Genomic DNA, 24,038 nt, shown 5'->3' on the forward strand with positions numbered 1-24,038 from the left:
CCCTCGTGGGAGCCCGTGAACGGCCTCCAGCCGCGTCCTACTCATCGGCTCGCTCTCCTTTTTTTTTTTTTTTCGCTCTCCTTTAACGGATGCTTCCCCCCGGGATTCCCTCCATCCTTACGACTGTTGGTCTCCCCGTGAGAACCCGAAGTGCCCGGGCTGCACGGCAGGAAGCCCACCCCTTGTCATGAGACGGGCGGAGCACAAACAGCCCCTGATCCCGGTGGTTCACAGTCTCGGGGTTCCGCAGAGGCTCAAGAGGGTCGGGAGGGTCGGGATGAGAAGCAAAAGGGAAGAGGGAGCAGCGGAAAGAGGACACTTTGCACTGGGACGGGTCAGCTGAGGCAAGAGCGGGAGGGTGCCCGGGAGCTACGTGGGGGGCGCCCTGCGCGTCGGGCCGGAGGGGAGCGCGGTGAGAAGAGGGTGTCGGCGGACGCTCGGCGTGCTTCCGAGGCATTGCCTAGGAAACAACCAGACTCCATAAATGAAGGTGATGTGAGAAGCAAACCCGCGGGTGAGACGGTACAGCTGCTTGGGGGACAGCTGAGTGGTTCTCGGCAAAGTGCAACCTCGTGGGACCATGTGGTCCAGCAGCAGAGCTTCTTGGTATTGACCCAAATGACCAGGAACTCGGGTCCACAGGGAAACCTGCGCACACGCGTGCAGCGGCCTGACCGCCGACACTTGTAAGGAGCCAGGAGGCCCCTCGGGGTGAAGGACAGACCGTGGTGCATCCAGACACTGGAGAACTGGACACATCGTATTACGTGAAATAAGCCAATCCAAAGGGGCTCTAAACTGCGAGTCCGACTCTAGGACATCCCAGAAAAGGAAACATACGGAGACTGAGAAGACGGGTCGGTGCCAGCGGTGGAGGAGGGACGCGGAGATCAACAGGGAAAGACGGGGACTCGGGGCAGAGCAGCAACCCCACGGGACTCACGACGGCCGGGGGCTCGTCCGCCACACGTCCCAGAACGGACGACACAGAGAATCAGCGCTAGTGCAGACTGCGGATTTCAGGTTAAATTCAACGTTAGAAAGTATGAACATTTTTTGTGTGTGTGTGTGTGTGGGGGGGCGCGATACCATTTTTCTCAGCAGTTTGGGGTTTCTCCTTCTGAATGTTTCTCTTGTAGGCTCAGACCCGAGCTCTTCCCGCGAGTACCGCCCACACTGCAGAACGGGATGGTCCGCCCTTCAGCCGTGACTGTCGGCCGTCAGTCATGGCTCTAAACGACCCTGTGGTTGAGTCCGTGGGGCCGATCGGTACTTCTTAATGCTCTTCTCTGGACTATTATTATTATTTCTTGAGCACGGCTGGCCCACAGCATCACATGAGTTTCAGGTGCACGCACAGCGATGCGACCACTCCTAAAGGTCGTGCTGTGCTCGCCGCCAACGCGCCTCCGCCGTCCCCACGAGACACACCAGATCCCACGGGTCTCCTCCGTCTGCTGTGCCTGGCGCCCCGTGACCACAGTCACTCTGTGCCTGGGAGCCTGGACACCGCTCTGCGCCCTTTTTGCCCACACCCACCCCCCTGGAAACCGCCCATTTGTTCCCTGTACTTATAGGCCCAATTCTGCTGCTTGCTTGTTTGTTTGGTTAGAAAAACATTAACTTTTGTTAATAACAATGTGCTGACATTGGCTCGTCGATTGTAGCATATGTACCGTCTCAAGCGAGAGGGTGATAGTAGGGGAAGTTATGGGAATTCTCTGTACTTTACACTCAATTTTTCTATTAAACCTGAAACTACTAAAAAAATAAAGAAACAAAAGTCCATTAGAAAAACAGCCGGTGACGATTCTAACACTATGAAGCTGGATTATTTACTCTACGTTCCAACGTGTCCCGTCCTGGGGCTTCCCTAACTTCAGGGAAAATGTCCTCCTGGGAAGGCTGTGGCGGGGACCTGAGGCCTTGTGAAAACCAAGGAAACCCGGTATCGCGGTTCCGGGGCCATTGGCCTTGCTCTGGCGACTCCTAACATACGACAGGTAACACGTCGTGGACACGCGGTCTCAGCTGAGGATGGGCCGTGAACACAATCTTCAAAGCTGTCCACCGGCTGTCAGCTCCGAGGCCGAGGCAGCAGAAAACAAGACCTGCTAGACGGTGGTTTCACCCAGTTTCTTGGCTCTCTGGCTACATCTGAGCGTGGGCTCCCCGGTGGGTGCCAGGCTCGGCCTTGATCGGACCCCAGTGAAGCTGCCGTCACGGAGACCAACTCCACGGCCCTCCTCCTGTCCTTGCAAACAGTAATTCAGGCAGAGAAAGAACGAGAGAGCACGGGGAGGGGGGGCTTTGAATTGCCCAACATCATCCTTCCGGGAAGACCTCCCAGCAAGGTGATGAAGCAAGCGGCTTCCCCTCCGTCTCCGACACGGTCATACGTGGGCTTATCTCCCGTCTCCATGGTAACAAGTGATGTGTCGGGGGAGATGGACTTTCTCAGCTGGCTGAACCCCGGGCGCGGAGAGCAGCGCTCGACACGGGGCGAGCTCTCGACAGCACCTGTTGAACGAATTCGGTTCCTTTCCGAGCTCAACCCGTCAGACCATCCGGAGGTGGTCAGGGAGTGCGACCCACAGAGGCCAACCCTTGGGGTCCTAGCTGAGCAGGAGCGGCTAACGCAGACTCTGTAAAATCTAGGTTCTTTCATTCTGGAATAAGAAGACACCTGTAGAACGTTTCTGTGGCGGGAGCTCTCCAAGGAATAGTCCAGACACCGGAGCATTTCCTTCATCATGGGATGATGATGAGAGAGAGAGGACAGGGAGATAGAGTCGCAGGGTCGCAACCGGTGACATCTAATGGCGACTTGAACAGAATGAGGGAACCAGTCCTGCAAATGCCGGGGGGAAGAGCACCCAAAGCTGAGGGAACAGCAAAGGCCAAGGTGCTGAGCTAGGAGTGAACTCCGCGTGTTCAAGGAAGAGCAAGAAGGTGGAACAGGACAGTGGTGGGACACAAGGCTGGGGAGAGGCCAGGGGACAGCCAGGTGTCTGGGTTCCACGCTGGACACGTTTGAGCGGAGGGACGACGGCACTGGATGTACGTGTCAGGAGCATCGCCCGGGACACCGGGAAGGGAAGAAGCCTTGTGGAGGCAAGACTGGAAATTGGAAGAGCGGGGATGAGGCCACCGAGAAGTCCAGGTGAGGGGTGGGGACGCGAGACGCGGTCGGTTCCATACGACAGGGTGGAAAGAAGACTCCCTGGCCTTCTCCCGCTGTCCACACCTGCCCCTGCGTCCTCTCCACCCTCCTAGGCCGAGGGCGACCTTCAAGACCTGGTTCAAACGTCAACGTCTTCCCAAACCTTGCCCGTCCACCTCAGACGGAGGACCCCCGTCCCTCTCGAAAAATTAAAAGGCAAACATGCAAACAACCGCCCGAGAGCACGGGGTGGAGAGACCCGCCGGCAGGCTCAACACCCACGGTGTCGAAGCCACACGAGTCCATGGTCTCTTGATCCTGATGTTCTCACTTCCCCGAGGGGCTTTCACTGATGGCTCCCTTCCAGTCTGTGCAGCGTCCCCGGGCTCCCCTGGAGGTCTCCACCCCGGGTGACGTGTGTGCCCCGGGGCAGCCCCGGCCGGGGCCTCGGAACCCTGTCCAGGTAGCTGCAGGCTCGGAGCCGCGACCCACGTTCCACGTCCAGGAGGAGCTGAGAGGCGCTGGTGCCTGGACGACGACCCGGGCTCACGTGGGAGCTCCTGGGAGCTTGCTGGGTGCACCCTGCTTACCACGCGCCTCCCACGCGGCCCACGGGCTGGACTGGGGCCTCCCGGGCTCACGACGGCTGCAGCCACCTGCCGCCACAGCACGCAGGCTGCAAATGGACAGACCGCGGGCCTACTCTGGGCTCTGGGTCTCCACCCTCAACATCCCGCCTCGGCAGCAACCTTGGCCCAGCCCTTGGCCACCCCCTGACCCCTGGGGGACATGCGGCTGGAGACACGGGGCGATGACCTCACTGGGTGCTGATACGCACTTTTATGCAAAAGTCAACAACTTTGTCTAGAAGGTGGAACAGGGGGTGACGTCCCGGCCCCCAAGTGGGTCCTGCCGAGCGGGGACGCCCCGGGGCCCAGGCCCTGCTTCCTTGCCCCCGGGTCCCCTCCCTGGGCGCCTGCCCACCCCGTGAGGCACACCCCAGGTCAGACCCCGTCTCCCCCATCCCCCGGGCCCACCGGCTGTGGGCACAGACACAGCGGCTCCATCCTCAGCCTGCAGACGCCCCCCCAGGCCAGCCCGTCCCCTGACTAGGGGAGGCCCATCTAAGGGTCGGGTGTGGCTGTCGTCACTGCTGGACGATCCCAGGGTCATCCCAGCTATGTCCCGCCCTTATGGCCCGGGCCTCGGGCCGGGGTGCGAGCCGACGGGCGGGGGGCACTCGGACCCACGGGGCCTTTCTTCTTGTTCTGCTGCTGAACGTCACCCCGCAAGAGCACCGGTCGCAGGAAGAGTGATCAGGTAGCGGGTGTGGGGATGGGGCGACGGCAGCGCAGATCCAGGCAGCCCCGCGCAGCCCGACACGCTCCGCGGAAGCCCCGCCAGCCCCCTGCTCTCAGGGCGACAGGGCTGCTATGAGGAGGTGCTGTCTGGGGGTCCAGTGCCGGAGGCGGCCGGTGTCCTTGCCGCCCGAAGCCTCGGCCTTTCCTCCCCTTACTCTCCCGGGGGCGGCGGGGCCGAGGACTCGAGCTGGAGAGCGGTCCAGGGAAGGGTCGTCAAGCAAGGTCCTTTAAATGAAACGGTGATTTTCAAAAATCTCGGGTTTTGTTTTTTTGTTTTTTTTTCTCAGAAATGACTTTTGTCATTGCAAAAGTGCTCCATCGACGCCAACGGGCAATCACTGCTGATTTATACGGAAACTTTATTTTTTTCTCTTGAGAGAAAGAGAGAGACAGAGAGCGAATCCTAAGCAGGCTGCAGGCCCAGCCGGGAGCCCGACCCAGGGCTCGATCGCATGACCCTGAGATCACGACCTGAGCAGAAATCAAGAGTCGGACGCTCGATGGACGTAGGCGCCCCAATATATGGAAACGTTTTTGAGTATTCCTAGACCCTGAAAAATAATCTCTTGGGCCTTTCCGGTACCGAGGGGACGCATCCTGGTCACAGATGCACAGAATAAACAGGTAAGGCACAGATGCTCCGACGCGGCTCTGGGGCAGGGCCGCTGGGGGCTGAGGCGCGGCGTGTACTTTGGGGGAGTGAGCTTGGCGGGGCCTCCCCACCGCTCGGGGGAGCACGCCGCCCCCGTCAAGGCTCGCTGCCAAACAGACGCTGGAAGCTAGTTTGCATGTCTCTGGGTCAGCAAGAAGAGGCCCTGGGGCAGGTCGCCTGTGAAAGTGAAGCGGCCGCCGCGGACTCCACGCAGGGCACCTGGGGGCCCGACGCAGGGCACGGCCCCTTTACGTCGCCTCACGGGGAAAAACACCCGCCTTTAATGGGCACTGGTGACATGTCACGCACGGACCCGCTCACACCTGAGGACCCGGATGCCCCACGATCCTCTCTGGGTCACAAGGGCCACAGATGAATGCCGCCCCCGGGTGAGGTCCCTGCACACGAGGGGGGCCGCGTCCCCGGGAACGTCGAGGGGAAGAGCCGTAACGTGGCAGCTGCTAGCAACTGTGCCAATGCAGCTTCCACCTGCGGGGCGGCGACCAGCCAAACGTGTCAACCAAGAAGTGGCAAAGGCTCTGCCGTCTCCTGCTAACGCCCGGGCCGTGTCGCCTGGGCAGGCGAGGAGGCCGAGCGGCCCGCCTGGCCCAGGCCTCGGGATGACGCGGTCCAGGGCACCTGCCCAGCTGGCTGGGGGGACGGCGGCAGGGCCATCACTGCCCCTGTGCTGAACGCAAACCTTCAGGGAGAGGCTGTGAGATCATTTGGCCTCACGTCGGCCACAGGACGGCACTTCCTACACCCACAGCCCACCGTGAGCGCCACAGAGCAGCAGGATGGCCAGGGCAGCAAGGGCCCCAGGTGCGAATCCTCGGCCTGTCCCGTTGCAGAGCTTCAGCTCCCCCCGTGGAAGGGATAAGCGCCTTACGTCCCGGGGGGTGCGTGGGCTTGGGGGGCTCGTGCCCCACATATGAGACCCAGAAAGCAGGGCCAGGGCCGTGTGGTGGTGGCCTCCACTCCCCGGCGGCCTCGCCTCGTGCCCCACCAGCCCGCTGCCCAGCACACGGCGCCCACCGCGTGCCTCCCATCTGGCTGCAGACCTGCCAGCCTTGCGACAGGCGGGGATCCCGCGCCCGGGGGTGAGGCTCGGGGGGACCAAGCCCACAGGCGCCCCGCGATGGTCTGCCCCATGCATGACCCACCTGGAGCCCAAGACCCCCCAGACAACTGAAGACCCCCCCCATTTGGAGCTGGTGGCTCCCACTGTGCTCGCCAGCACCGGGCTCCGCAGCACAGGCCCAGTGACCAGGGTCTGGGTGGGCGGGCCCGGGAGCGGCCGGGTCCTGGGTTGGGCAGCAGCGACCGCAGCCGCGGGGACCACGGCGGGGAGCTCCACGCGCCTCCTGCTCCCGTGGCTGAGGTCCACAGAGGCAGGGCCGCCTAGTTTGCTGTCGCGGGGAGGAAGGCGAGCGAGCCCACGCCGCAGCGGCCGCCCGGCCCCAAAGCCTAAGCCCCAGCTGAGGGTTCGCTGGGGGTCCTGCTGTCAAAAACCTCACGCCCCACAGAGGATTCCAAACAAGACCTTGAAGCGGTGGCCCGTGTGCAAGATCCACCATCTCGAGGCGCACACGGCGCTAGCCTGGGAACCTGGAGTGACGGCGGGCGCGGAGGGAAGGGGCGCGACGCACCGACTGGTCGCTCGTGGGGCAAACGGGAGGTTGTGCGCTGGGCGCCCGGCGGCCTGAGGCTCCACCAGGGACGACCTGCGGGCCCCAGCGACCCGGAGACAGTGTCCTGCTCACTAAGAAGGGCTCGGCAGCGGGCACAGGTGCAGCCACCGCTCCCATCACACTCGGCACCCGCCGTCGGAGGGGACCGAGCCACCGGCGGGCATCAGAGAGGACGGGCACCATCCTTGGGCCAGCCCGAGGGCCCCGACAGCCACACATGGGCGGCCTTCAGCGCCGGGCCCTGCGCCCACCTCTCAGGACGGGCGCCAGCCGTCGCGGCGGCCAGACAGTTGGCAGCTCCGCTCGCTGCCGGGACGCAGGTGCCGCAAGCCCGTCGACACAAACAGCCGGAAAATCCCCCGGTGCCGGCAATGAAACGGGACACTCCTCCAGAACACGGGGCTCAGGGGGACACCCCAGGAGCATAATGCTGCGGACCGAGTAAAAATGGAAATGCAGCTCATTTGTGGGACGCGGCCAGAACGGTGCTTAGAGACAAACGGACGTCACCGCATGAATGCTCTAGAAAGAGAAGAACGATCTAAAATCATTGATCTAAGTTTTCGTCTTGGGAAAACTTAGAGAAGCAAATTAGATCTAGAGCACAGGTATGGGGATCCCTGGGGGGCTCAGCGGTTGAGCGCTGCCTTCGGCCCGGACGTGACCCCGGGGTCCCGGGATCGAGTCCAGTATCGGGCTCCCTGCGTGGAGCCTGCTTCTTCCTCTGCCTGTGTCTCTGCCTCTCGCTCTATGTCTATCACGAATAAAAAAAAATAAAAAAATAAAAAAGTAGAAGGGGGAATGAGATTTCAAAGAGGGACAGCAAATCCCTTCCTGCCCCCAAGTAGGGGTAATAAAGGAACAAACAAATTCTAAGGCCTTGGAAGACAAGAACAAAGTGGTTTTCTGTAAAGCACAACACATCCAAGTGTGACCAGCAGAATGAAGGGAACGTTTTCAATATCTTAAGAACTCTTCACAAATCAGTAAGAAAATGACATGCCCTAAACCTAGTCTGATTCACAAGAAAATGAATTCAAAGGCTCAAACGTGAAAAAGCAGCCAATGTACCAAACGTTGGTTTTTAACAAATACAAATTAAAACAATGAGATACCATTTTGCCAACGCAACGAGCAGAATCTAGAAAATTGTGATATTAATCACAGGGCTCGTTTGCCAACAAATAGGCATCCGCAACAGGAGGCAGAAGTATGAATCTGTACAGCTTTTCTGGAGGGCAGATGGTCAGAACGTATTAAGTGGGTTGAAAAGAGCGTGTCCCTTTTGACCTCCTAGTCCATTTCTAGGGATCTGGCCATAGAAGATACTGGTAATGATGTAGCTATAAGAGTTTTCACTTGGGGTTTGAGGATTTGAGTTTGAGATAATCCACATCTCTATCCATAAAGGATGGGTAAATACACAACGGCAGAGTTCTATAACGGAATGTGTGCAGTCATCAAAAAAAAAGAAGAGGTCGATAGATATATTTGTATTTTTGCCACAGAAAGATTTTCCCTACGTACTGTAAATAAAAAGCAAATTGAAAAAATACCAAATGCCTTTTTTTTCTTTAAAGGAAAAGGTGAGGGGATCCCTGGGTGGCTCAGTGGTTTAGCACCTGCCTTCGGCCCAGGGCTTGACCCCGGGGTCCCGGGATCGAGTCCTGCGTCGGGCTCCCGGCATGGAGCCTGCTTCTCCCTCTGCCTGTGTCTCTACCTCTCTCTCTCTGTGTCTCTCATGAATAAATAAATAAAATCTTAAAAAACAAAAAGGAAAAGGTGAGTATATGAAAATCTCTACCCATGGAGAGAAAGAGATCTGATAGGATAGTTGCTAGTTGAACCTAGTAAGAGGAGGTCTCTGGGGAGTCTGATTTGGGGGCGCTTCTTGATTCTTCTCTTTGTAGATTCTGATTTTGATACCGCTTTGGAAGAAGAGCACGTGAGACTTCACGAAGGCCCAGGTAGGGAGGTCCTGGCCAGAGTGCGTGCAGGTTCTCTGAATGGTAAGTGGCCTGCCCCAGAAGTGTGTGTGTTTTGGGGTTTTCTCTGCATGGCTGGGGAGTGGCTGATGGGGCTCAGAGAGAGTCTAGATCCAGGAGGAGTTCCCATCTGTGTGGCCTAGGAGTTTACCTCACCTCCCTAAATAATGCTCAGGCCCCAAGCTTGCTTTCATTCCGGTTCAGGGGCCTATGAGTCATCCCCTGAAACACTAATTATAACACTCAAGGTCTGCTATGTGCAAAAAACATCTGTCATTGTTCAAATTTGCTGGCAGGGAGCGTGAACAGCATGCAAACCGGCCCGATGACATGCTCCCCCAGTGCAAAAATAATAATCCAGAAACTGTTCCAGGTGAGAAGTGCTCCAGCCCAGAGTTGCCACCTGAGCTCAGGGACTTGGAGGGTGAACAGGCTGGACCCTGGCTTACATGCCCGCGCCTCGGAGCCACGGCCCTGGTAAAATTTACAGGTCTTAGGCGTTTTCTTTCTACCAAGAGACGTACGTTGGGTGTGTTTCTGCCGGGTTGGTTCCCAGTGCCTGGCAGGGGGAGGGAGCAGAGTGTGTAATTGCAAACCTCCCATTTATCAGCTTCAGCCGCTTTTGTGTCACCACATTTCGTGCACCATTTAGCCAGTTAATCTCCTGCGCCTCTCGGAAGTGCAGTAATTACCCGGAGAATGCCTCTGACCTGGCAGGAGATGACGAAGGAGCAGGAGAGGTGCGTCTGTCCTTTAAGTGCCCAGGAGAATTGTTTACTGACCTCATTCAAACTTGGATCAAAGGCCCTAAAAGAACCCAAGCTGGAGATATGGTGTCTTTGTAAGAATCCAGTTTTCACCTAGACGTTCCGATCTTAAAAAATAACCCCAGAGGAAATGAGCCAACAGCAGCAAAAATCTCCCACAGGAGAACTGGTTGTCTTGTTTCAAACGCCCGAGTAGCATCTAATGGACACACCAGCGAACCTGGAGGTTTTGAAACTTTTTCAAGCTGAAGGAACCAACAGAAAGGAGTCAGCGGCCTTTGCTACGAAGTACAAGGCCGCGCAGCGTCCGTCTCAGAAACGGCACTGCGTGCGGTTAGGCAGATGAACGAGTTCCTTCCCCGGGCTCCTGGGCACACTATTAAAATGAAGCCCTCACGTGAATTTGGTTTAAGATTAAAAAGAAAGGTTCCCTCCCCCCTAAAGCATTATATCCAGAAAAACAAACTTGAAAATGTATTTTATTTGGGGGCCTAGGTGCTTACTTAATTTTGCTGTTTGGTAAAGTCACATGGGCCACAGATGCATAAGAAGACTTCAAGTTAAAAGGAGATTATTTATAAAATCTATGCCCAAAATTTAGAAATCCAAATTGAAGAGATTGTGAGGAAGATAATTACCAATGACTCACGGGGAGGAGAACTTAAACTGACCGCTAGCAATTTCTTTCAAGCCTTCACAAAGCCACTTACATCCATGATATTTCACCTATTTGAGAGCATAAAACAGATGGAAGGTTTTAAAGTGTATTTTATAGGGACGCCCGGGGGGCTCAGCGGTTGAGCATCCGCCTTCGGCTCAGGGCCTGACCCCAGGGTCCCGGGATCGAGTCCCGAGTCGGGTTCCCCGCAGGGAGCCTGCTTCTCCCTCCGCCTCTCCCCCAGCTCACGCTCTCTCTCTCCCTCCCTCTCTGTCAAATAAAGAAATAAAATCTTTAAAAAATGTATTTTATAAAGCTGATACATTGTTGCTATCAAAACCTAAAAAAAAAGAAAAGAAAAGAAGAGAAAACCAAGGTCCCCAAACACTTCAGAACAGATCAAATCTAGAGGTAAGCCCAGAGAATAATACCACAGAGGGTGCATCCTGGGAATTCAAGGATGCCTCTAACATAAGCGAATCAATAAAAGTCCTCAAAACATCTGAAAAAAAAACCAAAACCCACAGCTCATATTATCTCCTCTTCTTTGAAAAACAAAGCAAAATGCCAAATATTTTAGAAAGTTGTGAAGAGAAGTACATTTTACTAACGCGATAAAGTGGGTTCGTAAGCAGACACACACACATTTTCATACATATGCACGTATAGAGACATTCTCACAACAAAGTCATCCTCATACTTAACTGTTAAATGATGCAAACGTAGCAGTGAGTCAAGAAAAGCACAAGCATATCTACTGACTTTTAAAAAAATGTTCTTGAAGTTCCAGTCGGTGCACTAAGTAATAAAAGATAAAAATATTAAAAGGAAGGAGGCAAAGATGTCACTATTCCAGATTATATGATCATGTGCCTGCAAACCTAAGGGAATAAACTGAAGGACTACCAGAATCAACAAAAACCATTACAATATAAATATAAATAAACCATTACAATATAAATATAAATAAATAAATATATATATATATATATATATATTTTTAAGCTTTAAATACTAGCAACAGCCAGTTACAATAGAGAGCAGTGGGAAGTGTCCAACTCACTAAAACACAAGCTCCGTGTCTTATTCTAAGCGGATTCCCTAGCCTCTAGGAGCGCTCTCGGCAAACAACAGGTGCTCAATACATGTTTGCAGAACACATGAATGAACAAGTTCACAGTAAGTGCAAAAATGCAAAATAGCAGAACCAAAATAAAATTCTACAGATTCAAGTACTTCTAAGAATTTAGCACGTGATATAAATGGAATTTCAAACCACAGTAGACAAGATAGATTATTCCATAAATAGCAATTGGGACTGGTAAGTGTTTGGCTATGTTTTTTTTTTTTTTTAATGAGATGTTAAGTTGTACCTTACACCATACATGAGAATAAATTCTGGGTCCAATAGGTCAACATAATATAAGAGAGACTTAGGAGAGAAAAATAAGCAAATATTTGCCGTATCTTAGGCCAGGGGAGGTTTTCCTAAATGTGTAAGTGAAGGTAGAAACCTTATGGGAAAGGCTTATTTTTCTAGTTCCTGCTACATAAAAATAACCTTTTGATAAAAATAAAAAACACCATAATCAGTAAAAGACATACAATAAACAGGATATTGCAAAGTATCAAAATCCTTTTTATATAAAGTGTTACAAAGCTCTAAGAAAAGGATAATCAATCAATAAGAAAAAACATTGAAAAGGTTAAGGTGCGAACAAGAGGACATGGCCAACGAATAAACTGAGTCATGCTAACAAATACTATGAAGACTGGGCGGAGGTCTTTTTTTTAATTTTTTTTTCCAATCAACTTGGCAAGTGTTAAAACTAACTTCTTGTGTTAGGGAAGATTCAAGAAAATGGCATTTATACACTGCTTGTGGGAGAAAAGGCCAATTGCTAGGAATTTATCCTAAATAAAGATGGGCCAAACACTTAAGTACAAAAACATCTGTTGTATCCTTTACCTTCCGGAACCTCAGGCATTATGGATTTAATATCAGCTTGTTACAAAAAATCTAACCAATTCAAACCAAGGCAGGCCATCATGCATAGGGTTCTATGCCTGTCTCAACCTAAGATGTCATGAACCTTTATTCTTTTAAACAGATACATGGTAAATCATTGTCCATCACATGACTTATTTAAGGAATCTCCTTAAATAATTACAGCAGTAGGTACGGCAACTTGTTACTGTTATAAACTGAATCAACAATCGCCATCCTTTACATTTTGTCTTTGCACATTTAGGCAAGTATTTACGTAGGATCGTATCAAAAGGTAGAACTAATGACCCACGTTATGCCCCCTTAAGAGTGACGGCCACTGCCACGCTGCCTTCCCGGAAAGTCGCATCGACTTACGTTCCCGACAATAGCGCGTGGATTCTTCATAACAGTGAAAAATGGGGAAAATCTATAGGGCCAAAAGCGTTTCAGAACGGGTTAAATTATAGTAAATATAGTTAGCAGATTACTTCTGGGCCTCTAAGAATGATGTAATGACGCTAAGAATGAATGTTTAATGACATAAAAAAATGTTTATCATAAGGGTTGTTAAGTTGCAAAAACAAGAAGTTAAAACAGCACAAGTCCATCAGAAACACAGACGCTTTCAAACAGTATCTCCCTATACGCTCAGCCATATATAACAAAATGTGGTTATTGTTGGGGGGTGTGTGTGTGTGGGACTACAGGTCACGGAAACACTGTTTCTCTCATGCTTTCCAGAATCTTCTAAATGATCTAGAGGGAAAAAATGATTCTGCGATCATTAAAGACACTAAATCCTAATCTATTTTTAAAAAATAACCGTAACATGGGGATTCTGAAGACTAACTGCATCTGTGTTGCTAGACTTCATATGCGACCCCGTTTGATTATTACAATGAAGAGTTTCTCAGTATGGATGTTAACTCTGTGGCCAAGTATTTGCCGACTGAGTCTATCCCCTGGAGAATCCAGTACTGGGCACCCCAACGGGGTCAGCTTAGCTCCGTGGGCTAAGGGCAGAGATGGAGACCTCGGATCTCCGCCTCCAAAGCACCCGCACGCTACCAAAGAGGACAAGCACCGGCCAGGATTGGTCCGCAGCAGGACATGGAGGGACCAGAACTCTGCTGCTAGGGTTCCCAGCCAGGAAAGTCAACATATTCAAAGATTAAAACCAGGAAAGGCAAGGCATTGGCAGGCTGGTGTTCCGTAAGTCATACAAGCCGGATACACAAGGGGGTTGTGTGTCCATCCCTTCTTGAGGAAGCCCTAACCATCTCTCCACAAGTACTTGAGAAACGCAAACAACAAGGTGGGGGTAAGTGAGAGCTCTTCAAGGTAAGAAAGGGGACAAGAAAGCATGAAAAGCAAAAGTGCTGTGCATAGAATTCACTCGACTAGGGGAGAGACTCCATGTGGAACGGTGTTTCCTCTGATTTAAGGGGGGAAAAAAGAGTGATGTGAAATGCTAATGAGCATAGAAAATTAAATGAAACAAAAGAAAAGAAAGCAAAAATCCAATCAATTCCATGGTTAACAACCTCAAATTTAAACATATGAGAATTGGGTCGGGGGGTGGGGGGGATCAAACAATTGCCAAAGATTTAAGGAAGAACATGCTAGAGTGCAGTAAAACAGGTCCTCCCACAACCTCTCTCAAGACCTTACAATATTGCACTAGCAAATACATAAAATTCCATTTCAACAAACTCCCAACTTTTTCTAAGTCATATTTAATACAACCAATTCATGATGTTTCAAAAGACAACCCAGATTTGTATTTCAAAAAAAAATTTTTTTTTTTAAATTTACGAGTGAGAGCATGCACGTGCACACAAGCTTGTGAGTGGTGAAGGGCGGCGGGGGTGGAGGGGGTGTTGCAGAGGGAAGACATCTCACTCAGACTCCGCACTGAGCACCGAGCGGGAGGTGGGGCCTGACTGGATGTGGGGCTCAACCCCAGGACCCTTTGCTTTTAACCAGCTGAGCCACCCAGGTGCCCCAACACTACCCAGATTTTAGAGCTGGTCTGAAGGACTGTGCCTTGTACTTGGAGAGCTCCTCAGAGATGCTTCTGCTGGCCTAGATTTTAGGCTTTCCTGATTCTATGGAAGATTTTTATACTTGACATTTCACAAGGGGGGAAAAAGCAAAACAAAACCAGAAGTCACCATAAAAGTACTCAAATTCTCTATCTAGATGCAATTTTTAGAATTTATTTATTTATTTAGCGAGAGAGAACAAGCAGCAGCAGGAGGAGGGGCAGAGGCAGAGGCAGAGGGAGAGAGAGAGAATCTCAAGCAGACTCTGTGCCGAGCATGGAGCCCGTCGCAGGGCCTCATCTCAGGACCCCAAGGACTGGTTTCAGGACTGAAACCAAAAATCAAGAGTCTGACGCCGACCCCACTGAGCCACAGGCACCCCTAGATGCAACCGTAAGCACATGAGCCTTTAGCACAGAATTAAGTTCATACTTTAAAATGAAGGGATTGAAAGTATTTGAAACGGTAGCAAGACAATGGTCAATTTTGGGCTTGGGCAACCTCCCAAAAAAAGAAAGTGCGACACGCTTAGGGTCAGTCAGCTTCTGTCTACTAACCAAGGACTAGCACAGTTGCGGGGGCAAAGGCCAAGAACGCTCCCGACAGTTGAGAGACCTGGTCGAGAGTCCCAGCCTTCGGCAATGGCTCCTCAACCACGGCTGTGGCACGGGCCCCCGACTCTGGATAAAAGGCGGCTGGCTAGGCCAGGACGTGGCCTCAGAGCTACCGCGGTTCTCCAAGCGTCCGTCTCTCCTGCCCGCCGGCAGCACGAGCCCCACCTGGACGCGTGGCACGCGTGCAAACCCTCCCCCCTCCCGCTGGACAGCCTGGTGCACCGAGCCCGCAGGTGGCCGGGACTCAGGGCGCTGCTCTGCAAGGTCCTCAGAGCTTTCACGGGCGAAGCCGAGCACAGGGTGCCCACTCCGGCGCGTGGGGCTCGCCCCTGTCGGCTGACCCAACCTCCACGTCCCGCCGCCCATCCCTTTCAGCCCACAGAGTAGGACTTTGTTCAAACACACTTTCAAAAGGCCCTCAGAGATAGGCCTAATGGAAAAGTCAGCTCGTTTTCCTATGTTACCATAGTAACAAAGCATCACTTGCTCCTGCAAGAAAGGTCCCCTTTGCAGGGGACACTGAATATTTACAGAAAGATCTCTTTATCCTAGGAAACCAAGTTTTGGAAAAGCAAATACGGAAGACTCAGCCTCAGAGGCTTCCAGATGCACCTACGGCCCACGTTCTAACTCTCCCCACTTGCGGCTGCCCACTGAGGACAACACGTGTCCTGGGTAGACCCTCCCCCCCGCCCCGCCCCGTCGGCTCTGCAACAGGTCACTTCCACGTACGGGCGAAGATGACCGTCTTGGTTCATGCCCCCTACTCGGCCCTCGGTCCCCAACGCACAGGGCCGCCCACCTGCTTCATCTCTACCATCCTCACAACACTCAGGGTCCTAATAGGACCCTTCCGTGGGCTACACTCAGCCCCACTTCTGGGAGCTGCCAGGAACGTAACCATGTTTACTTCTGGGTTACAAAACCTACTTCATCCTGTGTGTAGTTCTCTCTCTGTATAGTTTAGAAACAGCTTCTGTATTTACCACCTTATCTGATGCTTGTTACAACCTGTGAGGTGGGTGCAGTTTTTTTTTTTTTTTAAGATTTTATTTATTTATTCATGAGAGACACATACACAGAGAGAGGTAGAGACACAGGCAGAGGCAGAAGCAGGCTCCATGCAGGGAGCCCGACGTGGGACTCGATGCCAGGACTCCAGGGTCACGCCCTGGGCCGAAGGCAGGTGCTCAACCGCTGAGCCACCCAGGTGTCCCTGGATGCAGTTTTTTTTGTTCCCACTAAGAAAACTGGAGCATAGTGTGACTTCAATAAACTGACCATCGAACGTTAAGGAGGAAATACAAATGTTTTGCATCAAAAATTAAAGAACTCATGATGCCCAAGAAAACAATTCCAAACTTGCTTGAATCTCATTTGCTCCTGGCAAACGAGACTCTGTAAAATCATTAAGTAGGTTTTTAGGTTAGCTGATAATTCCTGGCTTAGGAAGGGCGGGGATAAGACAACCTGTCCCAGCTACAGAACGGACACAACCTGCTAGGACATCTGGAATTCTGTGGGGCTCAAAGTCGTAACAACGATGATGATGATGACGGCATTGAGGTGACTGCAGCTCTTACGACAAGACACACACCGTTCTACGCTCACGGAATATATTCAACCGCCCTGTGAGCGGCACCGGGTCACAGAGGAGACACACAAAGCACAGAAAAGCGGAGTCACCTGCCCCGGATCACACACGCTGCTCGCCGCTCACGGAGGAGGACATGCGGCAGGAGCCACCAAGCCCCCGAGAGGTGTGCCCGGCCAAGGACGGACACCTGCCAAGGAGGGCAGCGCCACAGGAACCCGGATGACGTTTCCCGCGCTGCCATTTAAGCCACCGTCTCCGCCAAAACATCAGTCAAGGCTCACACTCCACGGAATCCGGAGCATCGGCTGCGACTCCAGACAACCGGGACCCTCTCAGACTGTCCCTCCGGGGGTTAGGAAGGAGGGGAGCGATCTCAGTTTTCCAGATTTGCTGATTTGCCTGTACTGCCTTCAACTAATTTGAGAAAAATTAGAGAGGGAAGCAGCCCTGGAGGAAATGTGCAAATTAAGGATGCATGTGGCGTCGCTGAGCGCTACTTAGTAATCTAGCAGAAAGCGAGGTGGGGGGCAGGAGCTGGAGTCAACCGTTGGAACGGATGGCTTTAAAAAAATAGAAATATAAAATAAAATAAAATAAAATACTGGCACTCCTGTCTTCTTTTCCTCTGCTTCCCCCCCCCACTCCCCCCGCCCCAGCTGCTCATCTTTTGGAGTCGTGTGAACCAGCTTCTACATATTGGCCAATCTTTTTAGGCTTACATTACACATTTGTTTCTCAATGGAGGAAACAAGGGTCAGGTTCAGCTCTTGGGCAAAGAGGCAAAATAACATGATGAGTGCATGTAGTAGGATGGGGGAGGTGGGGCAGCTTTCAAAGGTGCCCTCCAATCTGCACAGCTTCATCATTTCCTGCTTCTAATTTTCACCGAATAACCTCAGGCCACCTTGAGATCCTAGGAGTCTATGGAAGACCCAAATCAACAGCGAGTTCTGGGGTATACAACTGCATGCAATGTCTCCTTCTGGGGATCCCTGGGTGGCTCAGCCGTTTGGCACCACCTTTGGCCCAGGGCCTGATCCTGGGGTCCCGGGATCGAGTCCTGATCGGGCTCCCTGCATGGAGCCTGCTTCTCCCTCTGCCTGTGTCTCTGTCTCTCTTTCGCTCTCTCTCTGTGTCTCGTGAATAAATAAAATCTTAAAAAAAAAGAAGAAGAAAAGTGCCAAAGCTGAGAGCGGGGGGCTCCACCGACCGCAGTCAGCTGACATTTCAAACCGTCCAGTGTCCCACACTCCAATAACCCCGGCCGGTACTTCCTACTGCGGGCCTCTGGGCTTCACTTTCCCGTCTGTGAAATGGGCATGGTAAGGCCTCCGGCACCGCCGGCGAGGACCTCAGGCGGGTGCGCGCTTGGCCCGGGGCACCGCTGCCCTGGTCGCGGGCTGGGCTGCCGGGGGGCGGGCAGGGGGGCGGCGCGGGGGCCTGTGGCGGGCGGCGGGGTCCTGCTGCCTCCCCAGGGTCTCGGGTCAGAGCCGCCCTCGGCACAGAAACTTGGAAGGGCTCTGGGGAAAGGGAGGCTGGGGGGCCGTCCCGGTCCTGCCACCTGTCGGTGAGTGTCGGCGCGGGCGGCCCGGCTCCCGGCTCCCGGCTCCCGGCTCCCGGCTCCCGGCTCCAGGCTCCCCGCCCGGTGCTCGGCGGCTTCCCCGGCCTGGATCCCCGCCGCCCCCGCCCCGGCTGCGCCCGGCGACACCGGGAGGCCGCGGCTCCGTCTGCGCGCTGGGGGGCGGGGGCGCGGGGGGCGCACGAGAGGGCACGGGGGGGGCGCGGGGGGCGCACGGCGGGGCGCGGGGGGCGCGGGGGCCGACGCGGGTCGGGCAACTGGCTCTGCGGGGCTGAGCCCCGGGCACCTGCGGCGAGCGAGCCCCGGCGCCCGAGCCGCGCCCACGAACCCGGCGGGGGCTGCGACCCGACCCCACCCCGACCGCGACCCCGACCCCGGCCCGGCCCCGGGCCCCGCGTCCCGCCTGCCGCCGAGGGCGAGCTCCGAGGGCGGCCGCACCGCTCCGCCGCGGCTCCGGGAAGTTGGCCCTTCCCCGCCCGCGCAGCCCCGGACGCCGGCCCGCGGCAGGGGGGTCCCGGGGCCCGGACTCAGGGCGGAGGGCGCGGGCGCTCGCTGCACCCGCCGTGGGCAGCCGGGGACCCGCGGGGGGGCAGGTGCAGGGGGCGCCCAGGTGCGGGGGGGCAGGTGCGCGGGGGGGGCGCGGGCCGGGGCGGGGGGCGGGGGGCGGCGGGCTGGCGGGTTGGCGAGGCCACGGTGCCCGCCCCGCCGCGGATTAAAGTTGAGGCGGACGCACCGGCCCGGGCCCCGCCGCCCCCGCCCCGCGCGGCCCAGCCCGGCCCCCGGCCCCGGCCCCGCGACCCCGCGACCCCGGCCCGGCCCGGCGGAGGGGGGGAGGGGCGGGGGCGGGGCGGGGCGCGGGGCGGCAGGTGCGGGGGGCGGGCAGCTACGTACCCAGCGCGAGCAGGGCGAGCCGTCCGGCCGAGGGCACCATCTTCCGCGGCGGCGGCTGCAGCGCCCGGCCTCCCGCCCACCTGCGGTGCCAGCCCGAGTGGCGGAGCGGCGCCGCGCTGCGGGGAAAAAGGCGCCGGCGAGGCAAGGCCGGCCCCCGGCGCGGGCGGGCGGAGGCAGGACCGGGCGCTCTCCGCGCCGCTCCCCTGCCCTGGCGCGCGGCCGGCGGGCGGAAACGGGGCGGCGGTTGCCGTCGGCTCCCCACCCCCCGCGACCCGGCCGCGCGGACCCCCTCCCGCCCGCCTGGGGCGCCCCCACGGGCCCGGGGCGGGGGCGGGGCGGGGCGGGGGCGGGGGCGCGCCGGGCGGGGCGGGGCGGGGCGGGGCGGGGCGAGCGGGACGTGGGAGCCCCGCGGCGGGAGCAGGAAGCGCCGACCTCAGACCTCAGACCCCGCCTCGGAGCCGCCGCGCCGTGCGGGGGGGGGGAGGGGGGGCGCTGCGGGCAGGGGTGCTGCGGGCGGGGGCGGGGGCTCTGCGGGCAGGGGTGCTGCGGGCGGGGGCGGGGGCGCTGCGGGCGGGGGCGCTGGGGGGCGTTGCAGGGGGCGCTGCGGGCAGGGGTGCTGTGGGTGGGGGCGCTGGAGGGGGCGCTGCGAGGGGTCTGTGGGCAGGGGCGCTGCGGGCGGGGACGGTGCAGGGGGTCTGCGGGCAGGGGTGCTGTGGGCAGGGGTGGGGAGCAGGACCCGCGGCGGGACCCGAGAGCTTGGCCGTCGCCTGCTCACACTCGGCGGGAGGCGGGTCTCCCCAGAGCCCAGCAGAGAATTTGCGCCGCCCGGTCTCCCAGCTCGCCCCATCCCGGTGGGGAGGTCGTGACCGCAGGGACGCGCGGCCACAGCACAGCGTTAAGAGCAGCCGCCTGTCGCCTACAGGGCCTGGGCTCCGTCGTGAGGAGGGTCCCTCAGGGGTCCCTGGTCCCACACCATGACTGCTGCCCCAGCGCACCCAGCCCAGCCCGCCAGGGGAGAACAGGGTAGCGCAGCAAGGGGGCCCAGACGGGGGCTGCTGGGGCGGCAGCCGCCTGGGTGGCCCTTTGGGGATATGTGGCTTGAAATCTGGGCAAGTGGAGACAGTCTGGGTAGAGAATGGAAGACCCATGGGTTTCTTGGGGACTAGCCCAGGTTCCCTGAGGACGGGCCATAGGGGACACTATGCCCCCAGGAAGTGACCCATCTTCTCGGATGCCCCAAGCTGAGGGACCACCTCTCCTCTCTCGCCGCCTCCAGCCTGGCTGCTTAGGGTGGACCCACTTTCTTTGGGGGGTGAGGGAATCCCTTGCTGTTTTCCTGGCCTAAAACTCGGACTCTCACCGTTGAGTCTTGTTAAGTTTGTTTCATAGGAGCAGAGGGGCCTCGTTTCAAAAAGGACACATCGGGCCATCGGCCTCAACATTTGGGCCGGAACAGCGGTGCTGGAAGAGGCCTTCGGAAACGACTGCTTTCCAGGTCTCCATCAGAGGACACCTTGCTGTCCCTCCTGCCCTTGACAGTCTGCAGCGAGAGGTGTGCGGGGAGTCCTGCGGCACGTCTTTTCCAGAGTCCCCACCGCCGGCCCAGGGAGCACCCCCCGCCCCCCGACGCCTGCAGGGCCCACCTCCTGGCTGCTGCTGCCCTGTTGGGGGGCTCTTCTGCCTCCTTCCCAGGCTAGCCGGCCCGGTTCCGGGAGGGGGGACGTCAGTCCTCACTGCCCTTGTCCTGTTCTCCGGGCCGCCCAGCGAGGCCTGCTCCCTGCCGGGATGCGCTCAAGTCCACTCTGGCTGCCAGCCTGCTGCCCAGCCTGGCAAGGGGCGGGTTCAGCAGCCTCGCCTTCTCTGGCCGCTGCCCGCGCGCAAAGTCGTGGGTGGGGGGAAGTAGCAGCACAATCAAACCCATGAGCTTGTCCCCTTCGGGACTATAAAATCTTTTTAATCAAGAGATAATTTGGTATCTAGTAAACTACAGAGTACTCCAATCAAAGTACATCCAGTGCTTTGAAATCCTTAATTCTCCGCCAACGTGTTCAAGAGCCAGTCCGCATCCACGGTTTTATGAACCATTCAGCTCACTCATGTCGAACAGATCATCAGCATTTTCTTACAAAACATCTTGGTGAACTGAATTGAGATAATTTTTGAACATTTATTTATAGAGCTACGAGGAATCCTGATATCCTAACATGCGAACACCCTGCCTTGGGATCTTCTAGATCTCATTCAATCCTCCCAACAACAATCCTCAACAACAAGATGGATTCCATCGTCCTTATCTTCCTTTTATTTGAAAATGAGACCTAGAGCGTTTAGCAACCCGGAGTTGCAAGGCCGGCAAGTGGCAGAGCCTGACCTAGAAAGCACGAGGAGCTGGTTCCAAGGCCGATGTGCTGGCTTCTTTGCTAAGCTGCCTCAGTTTCCACACTTTTAAGAAGGATGATATTGGACTCATTGGGTTGACGTGGGGACTAGGCGCAAGCATTCATCTGCATGCTTAGCGCAGTATCCCTTATCAAAAGTTATAGTCATCGGGGCGCCCGGGTGGCTCAGTGGTTGAGAGTCCGCCTTCGGCTCAGGGTGTGACCCTGGGGTCCCGGGATCGAGTCCCACATCAGGCTCCCCGCAGGGAGCCTGCTTCTCCCTTGGCTTGTGTCTCTGCCTCTCTGTGTGTCTGTAATGAATAAATAAAATCTTTTTTTTAAGAAGTTACAGCTGTTGTTTAAAGAAAATCTCTCTCAGTGGAAATACCGTTCCTCTCTCTCAATTTGCTGGCATTACCCTTATTTTATCATTTCCGTATCGTGCCTTTGCTCGCGCCTGCTGTGAGCGTGTGTGTATGTGTGAGTGCGAGCGTGCCTTCCTATGGGGTCGTTTCACAGCTTCCTCAGGAACGATGAATTTAGTTTCTCAGCCTGTAAAAGGAATGATGGGGGAGGGGATTTCAGGATGCCATTTAAAGTCAAGAAATCCTTTTCCCCCAAGGACGGCGTGATGTTTCCGTGTGTCAGCAGCGTGGACTACGACGCTGGCTGAGCTGAGTGGAGTTCTGGCGCTCTGCGCCTCGCGGCGTGGCAGCTGTCTCGCCAGGCCCTGAAGGTGCCTGTGGTACCCGAGGAACATGTGGCCTTCGCTCTAGGAGTACGCCTGGGCCGCGAGCTCGAGCACGGCCCCTCCTGTGCCAAGCCAACGTCAGCCTCTCCTCCCTGTGCGCACAAGAGAGCTGGTGGTGTTCTCAGGCTGGTAACATCCCACTGTCCGTTTTCCCTTTCTTTCCGTCTACATACGTGTTACGGGGCCTGTGTTTAAGGAGTCCCCCCCCTTGGCTGCAATGAGCCTCTCCCTCTCTCCTGACTCATCTGGGAAGTGACTGGGGCCGCAAGCCTCGGAGTCTTTCCTGAATGATTCAAGCCAGCTGAGCTTACTGTGGAGCTCGGCAGTTACCCAACATGCTGGTGAGTAAATGGCCTGGACGTTCTTTTTTATTTTTTTGGATTTGATTCCTTTAAAAGAAAAAAATTACGTACATTCAATTTGCCAACATATAGTATAACACCAGTGCTCACCCCATCACGTGCCCTCCTCTGCGCCCGTCACCCCGTCACCCCATCCCCCCGCCCGCCTCCCCTTCTGCAACCCTTTGTTTCCCAGAGTCCGGAGTCTCTCATGGTTTGCCTTCCTCTCTGATTTTTCCCACTCAGTTCCCCTCCTTTACCGTATGGTCCCTTTCACGATTTCCTATATTCCACCATGAGTGAGACCCTAGGATGACTGTCCTTCTCTAACTGACTTAGGTCACTCAGCCTCATGCCCTCCAGGTCCGACCCCGCCGCAGCACCCGCGGGTGTTCATCCTTTCTGAGGCCGCTCATGGTGCACTGTGTGTACAGACCAAGCTTCTGCATCCGCTCACCCTCCCAGGACCCCGGGGCTCCTCCGCAGTGTGGCCCCCGAGGACACTGCCGCTGCCAACACCGGGGGCGGGTGTCCCCGCGTTTCACTGCATCTGTGTCTTTGGGGTGAATGCCCCGCAGGGCAGTGGCCGGGTGGGGGGCAGCCCTCCGTCCAACCTCTTGAGGACCCGCGGCGCTGCTTGGGCCTGGACGTTCCGAGGGAGGAAGCTCGGCTGCGGGGCCACAGCGCCGTTGGGGGCGATTCCTGCAGACACGCTGCCCCGAGCAAGGCCCGAGCTGGCTTCGGCAGCTTGGGGCCTCCCGGGGTGGCAGCAGCGGTCGGGGGCACCGGCCCGAGGTGACCGACTGGAGACCTGTGCTTGGGGGGGGTCTGCTGGGTCAGGGGGTCCAGGAGCACACGGCAATGCCCGGGAGGCGTCTGCGGCCTCCGCCGTCAGTCTAGCGCTTGCCTCTAAGCCCAGGAAATCAGAGCCTCGTCCTCGTCCGCGGTCCCCGCCCGCAGGTCGGCGGGGCTGCCTCGTCCCTCCGCGGCCCGGGGCGTCACGGTCTACACCGCCGCGGGGGCTCCGGGCGCCGCACCCCGACGCACACACGCGCCCTCCGGGGGGCCCAGGCCGTGACCCCGGGTCCCAGGTCGAGTCCGCGGCGGCCCCGGGAGCCCGCGGCGCCCTCCGCCCGCGTCGCGGCCTCTCCCTGCGCCTCGCCTGGGCCCCGGCGCCCCGCGGCGTCCTTCCCGGGGGCGCCCAGTCGGACGAAGAACCCCGGGAATTCGCCTCGAGCTCGAGGGAAGGACACACGGACTTGCGGGGACGAGACCCGGGAGCCGGAAGGGCGCAGCCGCCGGCGGTAGGGCTCCCCGGGGCACCCCGAGGGGCGGGGGCTGCGGGCAGGGCCGGCGGGGGGCGGGGAGGAGGGGGGAGGAGGGGAGGGGGAGGGGGAGGGCAGGGAGTGGGGAGGAAAGGGGGGAGGGGGACCGCGGGGGGGAGGGGGACCGCGGGGGGGGGAAGGGGATGGGGGAGGGGGACAGCGGGGGGGGAGGAGGGGGGACCCTGGGGGGGAAGGGGATGGGGAGGAGGGAGGGGGACCGCGGGGGGGGAGGGGATGGGGAGGGGGAAGG

The 24,038-nt window shown here is 56.8% G+C and overlaps 2 protein-coding genes across 2 annotated transcripts in view; both read right to left on the minus strand.

Annotated features, from left to right (window-relative positions):
• The window catches only part of TGFA (transforming growth factor alpha), an 80,171-nt gene extending 60,849 nt beyond the window's left edge, over window positions 1-19,322 (minus strand). Inside the window, exon 1 of the mRNA XM_025470927.3 lies at window positions 18,994-19,322. Within this exon, the coding sequence (XP_025326712.1) occupies window positions 18,994-19,033 (40 nt within the window). The 5' untranslated portion in view covers window positions 19,034-19,322. The remainder of the gene's footprint in view (window positions 1-18,993) is intronic.
• Window positions 19,323-19,433: 111 nt separating this feature from the next.
• Window positions 19,434-20,914, minus strand: LOC125755877 (basic proline-rich protein-like). Its single transcript, XM_049115079.1, has 2 exons — window positions 20,728-20,914; window positions 19,434-20,098 (listed from the first exon to the last, which is right to left on the minus strand). The coding sequence occupies exons 1-2, from the start codon at window positions 20,912-20,914 to the stop codon at window positions 19,434-19,436; spliced, it is 852 nt and encodes a 283-aa protein (XP_048971036.1).
• Between the last annotated feature and the right edge of the window lie 3,124 nt (window positions 20,915-24,038).

The sequence above is a fragment of the Canis lupus genome, chromosome 10, assembly GCF_003254725.2.
Source record: "Canis lupus dingo isolate Sandy chromosome 10, ASM325472v2, whole genome shotgun sequence".
Taxonomy (NCBI): domain Eukaryota; kingdom Metazoa; phylum Chordata; class Mammalia; order Carnivora; family Canidae; genus Canis; species Canis lupus.

Excerpts from the sequence above, each read along its gene's own strand:
- LOC125755877 (XM_049115079.1), bottom strand. The coding sequence starts at position 20,914 with ATGGGTTTGATTGTGCTGCTACTTCCCCCCACCCACGACTTTGCGCGC. Across the intron at positions 20,099-20,727 it reads CGGAGAACAGGACAAGGGCA|ATTTCAAGCCACATATCCCC; the intron begins GTGAGGACTGAC and ends CCACTTGCCCAG.